Source organism: Mucor mucedo, assembly GCF_025094135.1.
Source record: "Mucor mucedo strain NRRL 3635 chromosome Unknown EV154scaffold_208, whole genome shotgun sequence".
Taxonomy (NCBI): Eukaryota; Fungi; Mucoromycota; class Mucoromycetes; order Mucorales; family Mucoraceae; genus Mucor; species Mucor mucedo.
This window is the reverse complement of record NW_026252492.1, coordinates 51,512-70,919: the sequence shown is the minus strand read 5'-3', so window position 1 is coordinate 70,919 and position 19,408 is coordinate 51,512. Positions and strand designations below refer to the sequence as shown.

General features: G+C 35.2%; 5 protein-coding genes across 5 annotated transcripts; 3 read left to right on the top strand and 2 right to left on the bottom strand.

Annotated features, from left to right (window-relative positions):
* Positions 1–58: 58 nt before the first annotated feature.
* EV154DRAFT_487875 (uncharacterized protein) lies at positions 59–2,047 on the top strand (the record flags this gene model as incomplete). Its single annotated transcript, XM_051599030.1, has 3 exons — positions 59–817; positions 848–1,043; positions 1,194–2,047. The coding sequence occupies 3 exons, from the start codon at positions 59–61 to the stop codon at positions 2,045–2,047; spliced, it is 1,809 nt and encodes a 602-aa protein (XP_051451058.1).
* Positions 2,048–2,338: 291 nt separating this feature from the next.
* On the bottom strand, positions 2,339–2,663 carry EV154DRAFT_570992 (uncharacterized protein; the record flags this gene model as incomplete). Its single annotated transcript, XM_051606231.1, has 2 exons — positions 2,339–2,553; positions 2,621–2,663. 2 exons carry the CDS (start codon positions 2,661–2,663, stop codon positions 2,339–2,341), a joined length of 258 nt encoding a protein of 85 aa, XP_051451057.1.
* A 5,469-nt stretch (positions 2,664–8,132) lies between these two features.
* EV154DRAFT_607637 (uncharacterized protein) lies at positions 8,133–9,309 on the bottom strand. The gene is made up of 3 exons (XM_051607625.1): positions 8,855–9,309; positions 8,486–8,797; positions 8,133–8,415 (listed from the first exon to the last, which is right to left on the bottom strand). The coding sequence occupies exons 1-3, from the start codon at positions 9,042–9,044 to the stop codon at positions 8,198–8,200; spliced, it is 720 nt and encodes a 239-aa protein (XP_051451056.1). The 5' UTR covers positions 9,045–9,309; the 3' UTR covers positions 8,133–8,197.
* A 1,063-nt stretch (positions 9,310–10,372) lies between these two features.
* Positions 10,373–11,042, top strand: EV154DRAFT_431819 (uncharacterized protein; the record flags this gene model as incomplete). Its single annotated transcript, XM_051596636.1, has 2 exons — positions 10,373–10,479; positions 10,544–11,042. 2 exons carry the CDS (start codon positions 10,373–10,375, stop codon positions 11,040–11,042), a joined length of 606 nt encoding a protein of 201 aa, XP_051451055.1.
* Positions 11,043–15,856: 4,814 nt separating this feature from the next.
* EV154DRAFT_487872 (uncharacterized protein) lies at positions 15,857–18,693 on the top strand (the record flags this gene model as incomplete). The annotated part of the gene is made up of 6 exons (XM_051599029.1): positions 15,857–15,961; positions 16,460–16,971; positions 17,057–17,474; positions 17,534–17,655; positions 17,803–17,884; positions 17,956–18,693. 6 exons carry the CDS (start codon positions 15,857–15,859, stop codon positions 18,691–18,693), a joined length of 1,977 nt encoding a protein of 658 aa, XP_051451054.1.
* Positions 18,694–19,408: the final 715 nt, after the last annotated feature.

Below are 19,408 nucleotides of genomic sequence, written 5' to 3'. Positions count from 1 at the left end.
TTATCATTGTTCTAGAGATGTTGTTGCTAATACTCGATTGATTCGCGCTCACCAGAACATGATTGATACTGGTAATAAGTACAAGCGTCCACTGCCCATTAGATCACGTATAAGAAGCATAAATCCCAATTCGCCAAACTACCAGGTCGTTAGAGTAATTCCGTACAACCTTTTCTCTGATGATACCAGTGGTAATTCCACATCAAAATGGAATTGTTTGTATTCGTGGTCGACGAATCCCGCCGCTGTTCCTCTTAGGGTTGCCAATCATTATTTGAACCAATTTTTTATATATGGATCAAATTGTCATACTGCTCTGGAACAGTTGCCTTCCCTTGTCCCCGATTTGAAGAAACTGGAAACTGGTCTGCCGATGTTTGATGCTATTTTCCAGGAAGAAGTCTTTGTTGTTGCTCCTCTTTTGTTTATCACGGCTGACAATCTTTGTCATGCCGAGGTTTCTTGTTTGAAAGCTTCAACAGCTACCTATCCGTGTAGAAAATGCTTCTGGTGTCTACATGCTGATGCTTTTGAGCCTAATAGAATTACCAATACCGAAGAACACATGTCAGTTCCAAACAATGACTTGGATAGTACGGATTCCTCGATACGTGTTCGTAACATACAGGGTGATTATATCATGGTCGAAAACTTGATGGACCTCGGCTTGAAGGAAACTTCTGGCAAAAGGCTTTTGACGTTGTCTTCTTGGGATCCTAGCAAGGATACACCGGTAGAAATTCTGCATAGCCTATGTCTCGGTTTAATCAAATACACGTTCAACAAAGCGGCATATTGCTTTTTCAACAAGACGCAGGTTGATCGCATTAGTTATTTGTGTGCATAGTATGGGTCTAAGGCTTTTACCAATTTGTCGACGCATCTCAAAGGATACAAAGGCTTTCTTGGAAGAGACTTCAAACTTATGTTTCAGATGCTCCCAATTGTTCTCAGAGTTGCTCGTGACCTCATTGATTTCCTCAACCTTCGTAATGATCAATTCCACCGAATGGATAACGTTCTTAGTACTTTGGACAAGCTTGGTGAGCTCTACTCATTGTGTTATAACTGTTAAATACATACCAACGTTTCTGCCTATCTCGATTTATTGCGTCAATGCGTTGATGATACTGTTATTGCTCTGGATAACCTTGATCGTACCGTTCTTCCCAGTAACCGACGTACTCGTGGAGAGCCAGCAACAGCAACGACAACTGCATCAGTGCCCAGTCAAACTACTTTTGAAGAGATCTATGATCTTTCTGGTGAACAATGTAATGTTGCTACGATTCCATACGCCAAAACTAGAGGCCCATTGTGTAATCGTTTAAAGACTCATTTGATAGTCCATTTGGTAGAGGATTGTCTTCGATTTGCTTCTCCTGTGCTTCTCGCAACTGAAAAGAACGAGCAATTCAACAAACACATTAGGGCAATTGTCATGAAGACCAACAAACAAAACCCTTCTCGTCGTTTGGCTCTTATTAACAGTCGTGAGGTAATGCTGAGAATTATTGCGATGGGTCATGTTTGGGATAACGGTATGAAAACTTGTGGTAGTCTTGTCAAAGCGTGGTTCAATAGGTACAGTAAAAACATATACTATTCTGCTAATCGGGAATTCGGCAGTACTGAATATATTGCTGGAGAGAAGATTGCTTCAAACATGACGGCTATTCTCGATGTTGACTTGGATTCTCTTGGGGCGCGTCCTCTGCTTGGAAAGGTGGTAAACCTTCGCGGCGATCAGGCTATTGTTGAGGTGTATGAACTTGTTCCCAGGCCAGCCTTCGTGATTCACGATGACAGTAGCTTCATTTCTGTCTATCAAGCTGACGAAGGTGGTAATCTCCTCACCAAGAAAACTGAAGAAATCTTGGACTTGCTGAAGTATAAACTGACTGTGGTGGAATTACTTGACATGTCTCAGGAAACTGAGATTGACACTGTCAAGTATTCTCTTATCAACAAGTGCAAGTTCGGTACTTTCTGGTGGCTCCATAACACTAATCGTTATTTCCAAATTTTAGAAAATGAAAGAAACTAATCATTTTGTTTTTTTTACATGTCATTTTTTCAAAAAAAATAAAAGTCTCTTCCATTTTGTTATCCAATAAAAATGCTTAGCTGCACGAATCGCTATCCTGACCCCCATAAAAGACGCTAAATTAGTTTTCAAGGTGCACAAAACCTTCATTCAGTTGTTTATTTCATAACATCTGGCCTTCAATCACGTATTTTGTTTTTTCGCCCAATCGCAAAGTTTTATTTTTTTAAAAAAAAATTCTGACACGGGAATTTACTTTTTGGTGCAGAATTTAAGAAATATTTAAAGTTTTCAACTGGTTGTGTAGTCATTAGGCTGACGATGATTATCGTCCTCCTCCGAACAGCCAGCTTCATCATCGATGAATGGATTCTTGTTGTGTTTACTTGGTTTTTTTGATTTTCTTGGTTTTTTACCAGAACCACTGGCACTGGCCTCTTCTAATACCACTATTTTTCTTGGTGTTGCCTTTGGTCTTCCTTCAACAGACAATACGGTTGATTGATCTGATTATGTACATGTTAAGGTACATGCATAAATATACTTTTTTTTAAAGAATAAAAAAGAGCTAACCTTTCGCTGGCAAAGTAATCTCTGCTTCATCCAAACATTCCATTATTATTTGGGTATGCTGATTTGGATCTATAGAATACAGTTAGCTATGTTCTTTTACATGAACAACCATACTATGTACTTAAAATGTTGTTTCAATGCATCAAACATTTTTTTAACCTGGTTCTTTATTGGCTCGGGCATTTTGATAGTTTTGCGATAAAGAGAAAAAAAATCGACACAAATTTGACATCAATTGCTTCCTTTTATACGCAAGCAGACTCAGTCTGTCAGAAACGTGACAATAAATATACTTTAGTTTTTGGAAGAGAATGAGAGTAGGATAATAGAGATTAAAGGGATTCTTTAAATAAAATAGAAGTTTAGTAAAGAAAGTTCTTTAGAGTTGCGAGCTAATTGAGCACCAGAGCTAGTTTAATCAGAAGCTGAGCTGAAAATAAGTGAAAATACGTATAGTCTTATACGTTTATAAATAAAAGATACAATGATAATATAGAACCAAGGGATCAATCATAATGATAATAGAGCTAAATAATATATAAAACGAATAGGTGAAAGTATTGAAATATGAGTAAGATAATAGATGAGAATTTTTATTGAAAGGGAGGTCTTACGAATGCCTATTTATAGTGATGGACATATAATCCAGTCACTGAAAGTAAAGAAATTAAATAAATTTATAAGAAAATCCGTCCTGCATGGTAGCGACTTTTATTAAATGTGCTTTGATCTGTTTTTTTTCACGTTCTCGTTATTGTTATTATAATTTCCGTTCTCGAAAAATAGCACTGGATCTTTAAAATCTTTATTAAGAGGTATTCAATTGTTGAGTACACTACTTTATATATTAAGCTCTTATGACTAAGAATTTAATAATTAACGCAATTTCATGTTTTACATTATTTTGGCCAATCAATGCTAATCCTCGCCATCCCTCCCGGGACGGTAAGCTAAAGGACCCCCTCACGGGATCCTAGAAAGAATAAATGGGGTCAACAAAAGGAATTAGGCTAATCTGACGTGCGCAGCTCAAGGCTTAATATTATGATATGGTTTTTATTTTAAAAGATATTGATAGTGTTTGGTTAAAGTATACTTGTTATATGTTTGAATTAAATAATGTATGCATCAGAGTAGCGTGAGCATATTTGCTATACGGGTTTTCTTCTTTTTCTAATAATTTCAACTGCATCTGCTTCACACCCGTATCTTCTTTTGATACATATAGGTAAATCGGCTCCAAAAAAATATAAGTCTTCCATTTTTCGAACTCGAGACATTGCAACATACAGCTGACCATGGGTGAGCATGTCATCCAGATGAATACCAACGCAATCAATGGTGGCACTTTGAGATTTGTGGATTGTTGACGCAAAGGCAGGTACAATCGGAAATTGGGATCGGGTGTAGCTGGTACCAGGTACTTGTCTTGTGATTCGTTGGATCCAGTAAATTTTCTCTTCTTCTAAACCATCTGAATTTCGGATTATTTTTTTTAAGCAGATATTATCATCTTCGATAAATTCGATAGTAGCGATTGTACCGTTGACCCAACCATGCGCAGTGTTTAAGTTTTGAATTAACATGATTGGCATATCAACTTTTAAATAGAGAAACTGTAGTAACCGTGTATCTTTCAATGCTCGAGATGCTGTACCTTTGGTTCCAATATATGTATCGTGGGATTCAATGGCGTAGCCTTCACCCGGAAATTCAGCGTAATCTTTTTCGTTTGCAGTTCTTACTCTATTTCTGGTTGTATACAGGCGCAAACAATACACTGGTAAATTGGATTTTAAGATGGTTCTTTCGTTGATAAATTCAATGACTGATTGGTCAAAATTGTATAATCGAACTTTATCTAAGATTTCGATAAACCGGATTTCTTTTTGGCGGATAGGGTCAGCTAAATTGTATCTGTTGACGGAATTATAAATTTCTGACTGCCACATTGTTCCTTCATGTTTTTGAACAGGTAAAAGCTGAGCTATATCACCAAAAAAAATTGTCTTGACACCACCCATTATAGAAGATCGTTGAGTTGACTTTATAAGTGCTTCATTTATGGAATCTAACATCTTTGAACTGATCATGGAGTATTCATCTACCAAAAGCAATAACTTTGGATATAACTTGACATACTGATCCAGTGACTGATAATTTGGTACCATTGACTTGTTGGTCATGCCAAAAAAACGATGCAGGGTGAGACCTGTGATATTATGAGCGGCTACACCGGTTGGAGCTAATTTGAAGACCTATTTTTAATGGGATTTATTAAATAAAAAAGCTTGACAGACATTTTAATTCTGACAAACCTTATACCCTTTCAAGCGGAAGTATCTTTCTAGCATACGAAGAACATACGATTTTCCAGTACCAGCAGCACCGGAAACAAAAGCAGCAGAATTAATTTTTATTTCTCTGATTAATTGATAGTACAGGCTCTTCTGATCTCCTTTTGCACTACTCAACATAACCCGAAGTTCGTCTCTGCAAACTTGAAGTCCTCGTTCTACATCGGCAACGTCGTCAAGATTTTGAATATTTACATATCTACTTAAAGTAATACCCCCAACTTCAAGATTTACCAGGTGCTCATAAAAATCTGAGTACGGATAAAAATCTTAGCTCAAAAGATAATTTAAAAGATTACAATTAATTACCTCGCCATGTGCCAAAAGGCTCCTTAAGCTTTTCAAATGTCGTATTGAAAATTGGATACTTCAAGACAATTTGCTGATAGTAAAAATTTTCACCGTTCATTTCACTTTGGTTGAATGTTCTCCAGAAGAGCCGTTTACCACGTTTTAAAACATATTCATCTTTACCCGAATAAACAATTTTAGGTAAATCGCTATCATGGAAATCAGTGGCAACGTGATCAATTTCATCTGGTAGAACCTCAGGTCTTTCATCAGAATCATCGTTGGTACCAGCAGCCCTGGTATAGAAACAAAAAAAATCAGGAAATTTAACATCTTTTGCACCAGATCTCTTTTCATAGATTTCTAAAAAAAAAAAAAAAAAAAAAAATTAGTTTCTTCGTCACAAAACGATGAGTAGTAACTTACCAACGTGGGTTCGCATGTATATTTCGGTAGTGTTTTCATCCAAATCCTTGATATCATTTTTAATTCGTCTTGTATCTTGAGTTACGAGATTGGTGTTTAAAAAAATAACGCCTCTTGAATTCCTATGTTTATGCCACCCCATCACATCATATGCCGCCTCAACTGAGCCAACAATTCTCGTTGTATAGTGATCTTTTTCAGACACAAAGGACGTTTTCTTATAATACCCAGAATTTTTTTGCTGAACATTTTTCAATAAAACCTTGGCTTCATAATCATCTTTGGCAAGATACTTGGCTAGATAGCGTACAGCTTGAGGACCATCGTTATACTGAATGTCCATGCTAGTTCGAAAAGTGGCCAAAAGATACGGATTGTAGTTATTCACCATTCCATCACCAACATCACGCCTATAAGTGCAACGATGATCAACATCCATTTCAGTCTCAGGAGCGTATGGCTTGGGAAATCCAAAACGACACTTCCTCAATGGGTCACCTCGTTTGCAATAACTAAAAGTGGCCATAAAAAATTAATTATCGTACATTTAAATCAGTTTGGGTTCACTTACTTGAGATTACACTTGTGGATCTGAAGTCTGTTTACAAGTCCGTGTAACAAAGGGTCATCAAAAGACGTGCCGGATGGAAACCAAGTATGAACGATGTTGAGATTGATAAGCTCTTGAACGTTTTTTACAGTCCAAAGTACACAGTGAATGTGAGGACTACCTCTGTCTTGTATCTCCATGACCCAACTATACTCCTGGATACCTCCGATTTGATCAGCAAAATGTTTAAGAATGTGCTTCTGGAAAAATTTCTGCCATTTTCTTTTAAAATGAAGAGAAAACAAAATTGGATCTTCCCAAGGATTTTGTGCATCACCTAAACCTTTGAAATCGCTGCTCTTGTCGTCACATGAGAAAGTCAAAAAAAGTTGTGGTGAACCGAGGTTTTCAAAAATACATTGCAAGTCCAAGAAATTTTTTCGCTTGTACGCATAGGATGAACGAATTTGTGGGGGAACCGTTGACACAATATTCTTGTTGAGCTGTTTAGTAACACTGTCTACAATGTCTCTTTTTTTCAAATTTCCTCTGCCTTTTGTAGATACGACGAACCTATTGGCGGAAGCAATATTTTTTTTCTCTATGGAATCAAGCATAAAAAAGAGAAAAGATGGATCCATTGCAAAGCGACGATCTTTTAACATTAAACGACTTTTAGCAAAGCTGGCTAGTGTTTCACCATTTAAAGTAGAGGCAGCTACACCACCACGATTTTCCGGAATACCATAAATTCCAGTCAAGTTCTCAAATTCAGGTACATTTGATGGAACCATAGAATAGTGACCTTTACAATGGGGAAAAAGATCTGGGAACAGCAAAGCAATCAAACTTGGATGTGAATACCTCACATATTTTCCAACGCTATCTTCTCCGATAATCAGATCTTTAAACTCTACATCAGTAGCTTGGGGGTTTGTATCATCTTTTGCAAAGAGTGCATTGTTTCTCCATCCATCAGTAGCACCAATAAATTTGCTGTTCTCATAGACATGGTAATTGACCAAAGCGTACGTAAGCTTGGGCAGACTATAACGAGCAATAAGAGGATTAACCTTTTGGAGAGCCTCATAAGCAGCAGTGACCTTGATTTTATTAATAGTGGCTGGATCACCACGTTGGAAAAAAAGACTGAGAGTACCACCGTAGGCCATCTCGGCAAATTCAAAGTTATGTGTGTTATAAACGGAACCCTTAAGCTCATAATGACCAATTCGACCGTTGTACAATGTTGTTTTTCTTGTTATTTGAGACATCAGTTTTATAGGGGACAATACGGACTTTTCTCTGTAGTTTAAGTCTTTGGTTTGAGGGAGAGTTTCGCCTAATTAAATTTGGTTACAAATTAGTCCTATGAATGCATCCGTAATTTTAATTAACCAACCTGGATACGTGTACTTGATAAACTTTTCTTCTTCAGTTTTGAAATGAGTACCACAAACCATATACTTGGTGTCATTGGAGGGACACACTTTTGGTTGCAAATTCCAGTCAACACAGGGTAAAGCATTGGGCTCTCTGATAAAACGAAACTTTTCTTCTTCTGGATATAAAACCTTCATACATACACAGCAGAAACCATTGGGTTTTTCCTTAATAAACTTTTGAAAGTCATTGATTTGCTTTTGCTGTACTTTGGAAAAACTAGAAAGATTTCTATCACCAACACGGAATGAGAAGAACATGTTTTAAAACAATTTGTTAATTAATGAAGAAAGATTTTATTTTTTGGTAGTGCATTTATATACTGTTCAATGTTATCCAAAATTTTACATGCTGCACTACTAATAGTATTACAGTAAACTTATATTTACATATTGCACGTTTTTGTTTATCAATCACTTGTATAATTAGATTTTATAAGTAACATCATGTGCGATTCATGCAAAACTTTATTTTAAAGGCTAAAAAGTTAACAATCCATGGCATCTTTATTCAAAAAGTGGAAACAGGGAAAGGAAGATTTTCGTTCAGAAGATTCTGAAGAGTGAAGGCTGGATCACTCCAATCAGTTCTCTTAACTTCAAGATTGTAAGAGTAGACAGTCTGTGTGGTCCTGGGTACAGGCCTACCATAGGCATTGGTTTCAGGACGAGAAATTTTTTCAGTCGTTGAAACTGGATTAAATCCACCAACGATAAGTTTCTTGTTCACTATTTGAAAAAATAAATAAATGTGAGTATTACTTCTCATGATAAGCGAATAGAACATATATTTGCGTACCTAAAGCGTCATGCATGGTCGACAAAGCCTTGGCGAAAGAGTCCAAATTGTGTGTACCCTTCTCTGTGGTATTGCCAAAAACAATCTTATCATTGCTGATATTTTCCCACACATACTTGTGAACCAGATATTTGAACTTCGTCAAAGGTAACGACTCAATATCACGAAGTCTGATTCTTGTTGCGTCTGTGGGAATGACGTTTCCCTCTTCGTCGGTAATGGCCAAAGGTCTGATGTTATGGACATTCAATTTGACACTACAAAATGCTCTGTTAGAGTCATCAAAAGTGAAAGCAGTGATATTCAAAGGTCCTTTTAATAAAAGAAATGTTACTTCAAATTTTTGGAATTGATATGACTGAAAATTACCAGTGATATAGTGCTTTGCCCCAACAGAACAAAATCTCAAAAAGTAATACTGAAAAACTGGGTTTGAGGTGAACAACTTGACATTGACACCCGAGTCGACAGCCTTGGCTTCCATAGACACATGTCTAGACGTGATGCGGAACATGGGGGCCATGGTAATACTTGAATCGCTGAGTTCTCCCGAAAGCATTTTGTTAATAATAAATTAATTGTGCATGATAATTGTGTAGAATGCAAAAGGTTTTATAGCTCTTTCTGTTACACGGGAATCGCAAATGTTGTCGAAAATTAAGCATGAATAATTAAGAATCGGAGATATCCACGAGAATCGCAGAATCACAAGCCACTCTTACGATAAATATCCTATCTTGAAACTTCAGTACAGTAGTGACATTTCTTAATTAAAAACTCTATCATACGATTAATCCGTCATATGATCTTTTGTATGAAGTATTACAAACTAATCAGAATTTATCATTTTAAGAGATAGCATACCGTGTGAATGTTTCAATATAGATACTTGTACTTCTGACACTTCAATTAAACATTGGCTCTTAAAAAATTGGAATCGAAACTCTATCAATGTACACATAGTAATATTTGACACAGAAATGTGTGCTTACCCCTGAGTATTTTTAGACAGCAAATATGAGCGATTTTGAATATTGCAACGTACGGCATACTAAAATCATTGCCAATAATAAAAAAAAAGTTTGTCTCACAAGATAGTGCTTTAATATCTCGTTTTTATTTGAAGAACTAGTAATACCAAAAGTCAATGTCACTTCAAAATATTCACACAGGCACAAAATGTACAAAAGGCATATGCAAATATAGTCTTAAAATCTTTAAAATTCTTTTGCCTTTTTAAAGTAACTCTTTTTTTTTCACGACAACTTCTTAAGAAGTATATTTGGATTGTTGAACTTATAAAGGCAACAACTAGAACTTATTTTTAGCAATCATTGATCCAAACGTTTTATGGAGTCAATAAAATTACTGTGTGAAGAAACCCTTATCTGTACTCTGGTGTGTGTAACATTGTATGTAAATCAAATTTTTGGTAGTCTATAATTTTTTTATTGAATTAGATTTTTTTGAAGGAGAATACAATTTAATATGAGAACTTGGGCATATTAAGTATGAACATATTAACGTCAGTCTTTTGGAATAAAGAGTAACTTTTTCTATTGTTGCACATTGTACAATAAAACTAAAAAATTTAACAGCTAACTAAGCCCAAGATACTGAACATACTGAACATACTGATAAGTGGGAGAATCTGTATGGAATTTAAATTGGTACATACAGACTTTGTAATTTTTTGGTTGCATATATCGTGTGATTTTTAAATGTGGCATGTTACATTAAATCGCTACTTGTCTGGATGCATTAATCCTGATACAATAGCTTGTACCTGAATTTGTGTTAATTGCTTGTACCACCCAATCTTAAATTATATGCAGATGTTCGATTTCAGAAAACATATTCCTTTTTGTAATTTTTTAAGTTGGCATAATGCAATCTATTGTTTCAACATTTATTGGATTATTATTCCCTCATGCATTAGAATTCGATAGCGACAGCAATACAGTTTACTTTCTGTTATATGAGACATATTCAGCGTATGCAACCATTGCTATAAAAAAACTACTCGAAGTGGCTAATGATATACTTTTGTTTTAACAGACGCTACAGTGTTAAAATTATTGCGGACAAGGAGTTGGTAAGGAAGGCCTTTACTGATTACGAACCCACCTGGACGCTTGATAGTTTGGTAAATAAAAAGCGACCAATCATAATATCTGCAACCGGCACAATGCAACAGCAAACAGCTGGTGCTGCATTTCTTGGTAGGGTTGTTGAAGAAAAATTTCATATGGAATTGCTATCACTGTCTATAATTCCATGCGTCCCACTAGTTTGTAATAGTTTAAAACGTATGGTGCATCCGGAAGTTGCTCCTACACAATTAAGTGAGGGTGTAAAAGAAGGCTACTTTCTGGTTAATCTTTCCGCCGTGCAAAACTTTGACATCGGTCCTGAATTTTTCGAATCTACCTTTGCTGTCAATGATGACTTGGGTATTATTACTATTTTTACTATCAGAAAAAAAAACGTAGATGTAACATGGGTAATTATTAATATTTATAACATTAATAGAACGTATGGACACTCTATCAGATAATGGACAACCTACAAATCTTGCGGATGATCAAGAAATTCAAGATCCCGACGTCTTACCGTCTACCCGTCATAATAATCGTAGTCAAATGGAAGACGCTGAGGAAGAGTATGATTCTGAGTCGGAAGCAGAAGCAGCAGCGGCAGAATATTACAGATCAAGTAGACGATTTTCAGATTCTAGTGACGATGACGACGGATTTAAAATTACAGAAAACAAAAAAGACGTAAGTTAATTTGCTTAATATGGCGTATTTCATTAACCCTGGAATAGAATTTTTACTAACTCCTAAATCTTTTTTTTATCCAACTAAAAAGAGCAATACAGTAACATCTGTTGACGAAGAAATCAAACAAACTGACCAAGTTATTTTTGACGAAGATGGAAACGAAATTGACGAAGACTTAGATAGAATACATAGATATGTAGAAGAAATTGAAAAGGAAATAGTTCAACAGTCCAGTAACACTGTGTCAACAGAACATGCTCAAAGTACAAATAAAAACACCGCAACAGAGGAGTCTAGTGAAGGTAAACGTGCAGTTATAAAAAAAAAATTGAAACATGATTATAAATTTTTTTTATTAGCTGCCTCTCGATCTGACAGCCAATCAACAAAACCGAAGTCTAGAAGAATAATTCAACCAGTAAATACCGATGATATATATGTACCACACTTAACAAATAACTTGGAAAGTCTCAAGTCGCGTGACAAAGGAAAAGCTCGTGATTATGGGAGTACATCTCATATCCAAGACAACGTGAATCATCTATTGATATCATCATCGGCGGATATAGGACCTATTCGTTCAACCGAATTAAACAGTATATCCGAAAGCTCAGTGCATCCATTTTTTAGAAAAAGGAATACATCTATGTCGTCTAATGGATCAGAAATCTCATTTGGTTCAATGCGCCGCATGTTATCTTCAGACTCCATGAATAGTGACCATAATTCTTACGGTAAACTTTAAGTCTTGTTTGAACAAAAAATAAGTCCCACTTTTTAACGCAGTATTTACAAATTAAGATTCCTCTCAAACTAACCCATCCAAAAAAAGAATGGATTCTCCGAATGATGCAGAAAAACAGTTGAATACAGTGGTTGGTATACAAACAAATGTATACATCAAAGTTGTCTTAACCGTATCCACTTACAGGGTAAACGAGCAAAAATTAACTCTCCACTACAGCTACAAAACGAAATCAATGATGTGGCACAACAGCAAATTAAAAGAAAACCGGGCAGGCCAAGAAAACAAAGCGAAAGTTCCCAATTACCAGCTTCTGCAAAAAATTTAAGTGATGTAAAGAGAGGAAAAGGGAGACCACCTAAAAAGAGTGTGGATGCTGAGCAGCCAGAGAAACAAGCATGAATAAAGCGCTTTAGCAACAATTTAAATATGACTACATTTATTAAATAAAAATGTCTGACATTGACAGATTGCTTTTCATATATTAAAATATGCAAAGTATAAATACGTATTTACAAGTACATTACATAACAACCAAGAGCTACTTATTGAAACAGCTAATTTTATTCATCATGAACAACTTGGTTTTATTTCTTATTTGAGCATAATAAATTGTTTGGACATGATTACTCATGGTTGCAAAATGTGTGCAGTTCATTCTCTGGTATTGTTTTGATTTCTTATTGATGATGACACACTATCAAGCTTCACAATTTAAATAACTAAAATACATGCTTAATTTATTATTATCGATAAATTCATATCGATCTAGGAAGATTGAAATTAACTACGATATATATGGCCAACTTAAGGCTTTAAAATAATTTGAATGGTAATCACAGTAGTTCCCGGGTGCGCCGTCAAATTGTATGCATGTAAAAAATAAAAACAGTGCAAGTAATAACCTCACGTGAGTAAATTCAATCATTGAAAATGAAGAAAGAACTATTTTCTACATACTGATACAGATACGTTTTGACTTTAGTTACTATGGTCTAAGCTTAATAATCCATCACAGATTTTGTGCGTTGTACGGGCAAAAGATATTCATAAAAACGCCCTCATATCAGAAATGTTTCCATTTTGATAAAGTTGTAATACTTTGGATACTGACGTTTTAAAAACATACCTTCTTACATCAAACAGGATTTTTTTTTTAATTTTTTACGAATAAAATTTATACAGGAAGATACTTGAGTACATTTTTTTTGTTACATGCACAATTTTGTTTCTTAATTTGTTTCGCTAAATATAAAAGAATCAGCCTACCAATAATTAGAACATCACGTTAACGTACAAAGAAGCATTAATAGCATAAGTTCCTCTCTTCTTTTAACACTGTATTTAATTGTTTGACAAACGCTCACTGATTTTAACATTTTAAAGACATGGAGATTTTTAAAAAAAAGAGGCCTAATTTTTTTTGACACGGTATTCTCTATTCATGCATGACATTATTAACAAAGCATAAAGCATAATGGAGAAAGTCAACTTCCTAAGTGCGCTTAAATTCTTCTTCTTAAAAAAAAAGCTTGCTCTTTTTGTCTGTATTAGCCATAACAAACGAACAGATAAATAAGCTAAGCACTGTTTTACTAATGTAAAATGTGATAGACCCAAGTGTGATTTAAAATTTTAACAAGTACGTTTGTGTGTTCAATGACACACGATTTTTTTTCCACGGAATATAATGTAAATACATTTCATTTGTTTTTAATTCTTGTAGTTACGTATCAGTAGTTATAGTTTTTGATCCTGGCTGAAAGACATAGTATAACATCAGCTAGTGAGATAATCTGTATTAGTATCAGAGGTAAAAAAAAAATTTAATGTTTCCACTTTTTATTTAGACATCGGCCTCCCTTCAAAGAGCATACTTTAAAAAAGCTAAATAAAATAAAATAAAATAAAATAATAAATAAAAAATAGAAAGATAGACAAGACTTGTTGATAATAGCATATTCAAATGTGAAGCCCACAATATAAAATGATCACTCATAATATAATGACACTTATTGGACGGTAATATGTTTTTCCTCAAGCTCTAGGTAACATTGCTTTGGAAACTTTGAAAAAATGTAGCACACACAATAATGAGTGAAAATAATATTTTTTTGGATATATCAACGAGAATATATGTTACTAATTATAAAAAAATTGTCGCATAGTTTTCACATTTTTTTTGAAAACACAGGAGCTATATTTCTCCATTTCTCGAAAAAATAAAAAATATTTTGTGTAATTGGGTCACAAAACGACAGAAAAGGTAATTTTTTTAGGCGGTATTTTTTACTTTAACTAATAATATGTTAAGTTTTTTGGCTAATGAGTAATCTCCTTCTGGTCTAGCTAATTATCTCGTTACTGCTCACTTTATAGCGTGCTACAATTTATTTTCGATAGAATCCGTAATAAATCCCAACATGGTACTCCTATAGTATCACATTTTTATTTATAAACTGATTATTTTTTTGGCTAGACTTTTTTTAAATGTTTCCTTGCTTAAATAGATCTATTATATAGTTAAAAAATGAATTCCCAAGTCTTTAGAAATATTTTTCGATTTCTGATAATTATTTGTGCAAGTCTGTCTTATGCGTCCTTTTTTTGCAATTTCTTTCCGCTTGGGACGAAATCGTTGTATTTTTCTTTTATATAATAAAGGGTAACGTAAAAAAGGTTATTTAAACATTGGATACACTTTTGGGTATTTAAAACCGGCTTCAAGAATATTCAGGGGCTGTATGTTCTATTTTCTTATACTTGAATAAGTGTTTTGTTTATTACTGCGTCAATTCTTCTTCCGTTTACTTCTTTTTTAATGTATGCAGTGTTTTTATGGCTTGTAAAAGGATTTCAATTATCCTACAGTTATTTCTGTGATAGTAATTTTCAAGGATTGCCAAGTGTTGTGGTTTCTAATAATTTCACCAATGGTTGTTCATTATTTGGTTACTCTTTTGTATAAGTTACTCAAAGTTTTTCTAGCAAGTACTATGACCCCTCCAAGTATTCTCCCAACTATTGCATTTGTCCCAAAAAATATACTTACCTAAATTCATATTGTTCTTTAGCAATTTTGGAATTGGTTTATCAGCAATGAATGTAAGGTCTTCATGTCATAATTCGAAACGAACCAGTCTATGCTAAAATTATTTCTAATACTTGTTCAAACCTATGGTATAAAGAACAATTGTTTTGTAACTTTCGGATTTGTTTGCCAAAAATCAGATTATCTGGGCTTTTATTGTTCTACTTTCTTCGGAATTCGTAGTTGAATACCTTATATAATACTAGAACTGTTATAACAATGCCAATTACTGTGTCAGTCCAAGTTTACTTATTTTTCTATAAGTATTTTTAGGTTTATGTACTTGGCTCTCTTGTATTTATTTTCAATTCTTTAAAGAACAGATTGGGAGACGTTCATTTAACTATGTGCATAATATTGATTGCTCCAAAAATGTGTCAGATAACATTATTAAACGAAACTTTTATTTTTTTTGTTTATTTTTTAAGGTACTTTCGTGAATATCACAACAATTCATCTTTAGTTTCTCTAATGTTCAATGCCAACAGTCTTTACCGTTTGCTAAAATTATTTTAAGATTATTTTACTACTTTTCTTGTTCCAAACCGTTATTTTTCACGTGCTGTGGTGCTTTCAATAATGTTACCACAACTTTGTAAATACATGATCACCCTATATACATTTCGATTAGTATTTGGTATGTACAGCTTAAAGTATGTACTGTAATTTTTAATTAGTAAACATTCGATAACTTAGCTGGCCAGGTACTTTGATTTTGTTGTCTGTCAATATAACAAATAGTCAAAACCAAAATGATCCATGTCTCGTTGGGATTACATTTTAGAACAAGATGTCGCAGCTTAATCGTCGTGTACTTTTACATTTACGTCATATTTTTTTTTGAAAATTTGGCTTCGGTATAAGATGTTTTTTATTTGTTACGATTTTTAACATTGTATATTTTGCAAACATTGATCCTTATTTCTTTGGGGTCTGATTTAAGAGCAAAATATCAGTCTAATGTTGTTCAGCGCGTTCATTTACGTTCAAAAATCTGTTATTTCAGCTTTAGTACGGCCATTTTTGTATTTGTAACATTATATCTTTAGCAAAGATTGACCAGTATCCGGTGGCATTTGCTTTTAGAGCAAAATATATCAGTTTAAAGTTTTTCAGCTTAGAAATTTACTTCATACTATGTAAAAAGACGCCTTGAGTATAAGCGTTTTCGGTTTTATATTATTTTGTTACATTGTATATATCTCGTCTGGATCAGACTCGAAACGAAAATTCCGTGCCTAATATTGTACTCCGTGTCAAGTTACATCATCATATTGAAAATCTGCTATTTCGAAACACGTCGTTAAGAATGTTATAAATATATTACTGGGGGATTCATTCCTGGGGTACTGTAGTCAGTTTTAAGAAAAATTATTGTCAATTTGGAGACTGATTGGGATAGTCCTACCCTTTGCGAAGTCAACATCGATGCTTTAATTTCGTACCCATTGAAGGAGCTGAAAATCATGACTAAAACTCGTTTGAAGCTGTCTTTAAGCCCCAATTGGAAGCAAGCAATGACTCGTCTGGACTTCGGGTACTTGACGTTTCGTGGTGAGAGGGACTCTGTTAAGAATTACCCGCATACTTTGCTTTTGGAGACCTTTTCGGAAGCATGCATGAATATTCATGTGCTCTTCCCGAACATGAAAAAAATGAATCTTGGTGTAAGCAATCCCAGAAGAATGTTGGGTACCGCCCTTCAAAAAACGTTTACCGACCGACTTCTGATTCCGGCTATTCGACGTGTCTTGATTTGTTCTCGTGCAAATAGATCTGGTAGATCTTATGGCGAAGCCATTGGTACTGGATTTCACATGACGGTGCGCAAAGTTTTGCTTGGTTCGGAGCTTAGGCTCTTAGTCAAGTCTATGCGTGATATTGCCAAGGAAAGTCCCGATTTGGCCCCATATCGGCATTTTTTTTTTGTGATTTTTTCTTTGGGGAAAAAGCCCAATGTACGGTCCGGATTACACTTCTATTCTTGTTACCATGGTCGACTGGCCCCAACTTGACACTCAAAGTTGCCTTGTAGATATTGGCCTGAATCTATTTGCCGAATCCGAGGATGACCGACCATTGGTATCGTACGTTAAAGAGGAAAAAGTCGAAAGTATGGGAAAACGTTTTGGTGATCCATCCATAAAGACAGATTATTATGGATTGTCTTTGGATTCTTTTGGTGGCTTCTCGGGGAAAGGTCGGTCCGGTAGTCTTCTTACGCCTTCGAAAGTTATGATATATAACGATATCAAGTATCCGTTTACGATGTCCCATCTTGGTGTAAACGAAAAGGTGTCCGGTCCATGGATACCCGAAAAAATGAGAAATACTTTTCGTCATCAAGAAGGTCATCATTTAAAGAACATGGTATGCAATACATTTAATAGAAATGTTTTCCATATATTTACTTCAAAAAATTGTAATAGAGATGGTATAATGCCCGTGCTTCCGAATACCGAAGACACCAGTTCACTACTCGTTTTGAGGTTTGTTTCCCCGCGATCTTAGCCACTACGGCTTACGTCGACGTCTTAGTCGCAAAGTTGAAGTACGTTTTTCTATAGGTAAATCATTTTAGATACTCTATTAATTATGCTGCTTTTAATGATAGGTCTGCTTTTGCTGGTGAAGCGTTCATCCACATTGATTCGCGCATTTGACTTCATTACGTTCGTCTCTTGGTTAATCTTTTAAGTGACTTGGCCGAAAAATGCCTTGGTTCCGTTCTGTCGCAGTCGTTCTCCGGGTTATATCTCTTGACCTACATGCGCAACAACGTGATGCATTCTGATTGAACTTTAACCGACGCTGCCAATTTCGTATCATCAAGCAGATATGATAAAAGTAGGTGCTGTTTTTCCCTGGTGCGTTTGCCGTCGATGGCGACAGAGTCATGTTTGGGCATACTTTCGATTCTACTCGTATTCAACAGGCATTTCCCGGTGCAGTTATTTTTGATTCGACCGAACAATTCATGTCGAGTAGATTCCAGGACGGTTACGTAAGATGTACCAACGTGCCGGAAGCTTTTTATGATTTGTTCAACAATACCGAGACAACCTTAGAAGGATTACTTTCGACAATGTTCAATGCTTTTCCTCTTGCTCCCGTAACTTGTCCTACTCTTCAGGCGTATTCCGAAATGATCACTGACTCCGTGATGCGAATCGAAAAACCTTTTGATCATTGTCCTCTATTTTTGTATGATATTTCCAATATTGCAACTGTCAAAAATGTTTATAATGTTAATCAAGGTCTAATGCAATATGGCTTCGGGACGAAGTTTGCCGCCTATTTTTTGGAGCAATTCTGGGCCGAATATATAACTTTTTGGAAGGATGGTGATTGCTATTTTGACCTACTTGGTTTCTCCAATGTTCCAACCAAGGCTTTTCTTTCGAACTTTGATGCTAAGCGAGTGGCTGAACCAATGTGTATTACAGAGCGAATGTATTTTCTTGTCCCATTGCCGAATAGAGACAGCTGTAGACCTGCGAACATTAAGAATGAACTGACTGCGTACATGGATGGAAAATGTATAGACTTAAACTGGAAGTCTTTTGAAACCAGGGCCTGGTATCTGTAGTTATTTGCAAACCCATTTATCGGTTACGACGTCCTATCTCATTTTCATTTCTTGCTAATGGTTCAGTGTCTTCTTGCTTGTAAATATCCGCCAGTCTCGATAAAGTGTAGAATATATAAATGACGGGAATGTGTTTTTTTGTTCCTAAAACATCTCGATTTGAGGTAGTATTTGAGGAATAGAACATATCTTTATTCAACTTCCTTCGTAAATATTTCGGTGATAACCAATCTGTCTGTGAATTACTTGGTTCCAATCCTCTTCCTCACATCAGTGCTAATTTCAGAAAGCTAAATGAGGACTCAAATAAATCAGTAGCAGAACCTAATCGTCTTACACGCGTTAAGCGCCGTAAAAAAAATTGTTGCAATCGGTAAATGACGAAAATATAGTAGTTTAAGCTATTTTGATATTTATCACTATTTTGATATTTTACATTCGTCTATGCCTTTTTTAATTTTACGAGGTTTTTTCAAACCGAACCTCCGTTGCGGTAAAAATTTTGACCTTCGCTGCGCTCCGGTAAATTTTTGACCTTCACTATGGTTCGGTACGCTGCGCTTTGAAAAAACCTCGTGCTGCCGCAGGCCTGTTAAAAACGAATAAGGAATAAAAATTTATTTAAATGAAAACAAATGTGCATGAGAGCGAATAAAATATATTAATTTTGAAAGATTTCTGAGTAAACCACATTGGATGTGTAGGTTCCTTCCTC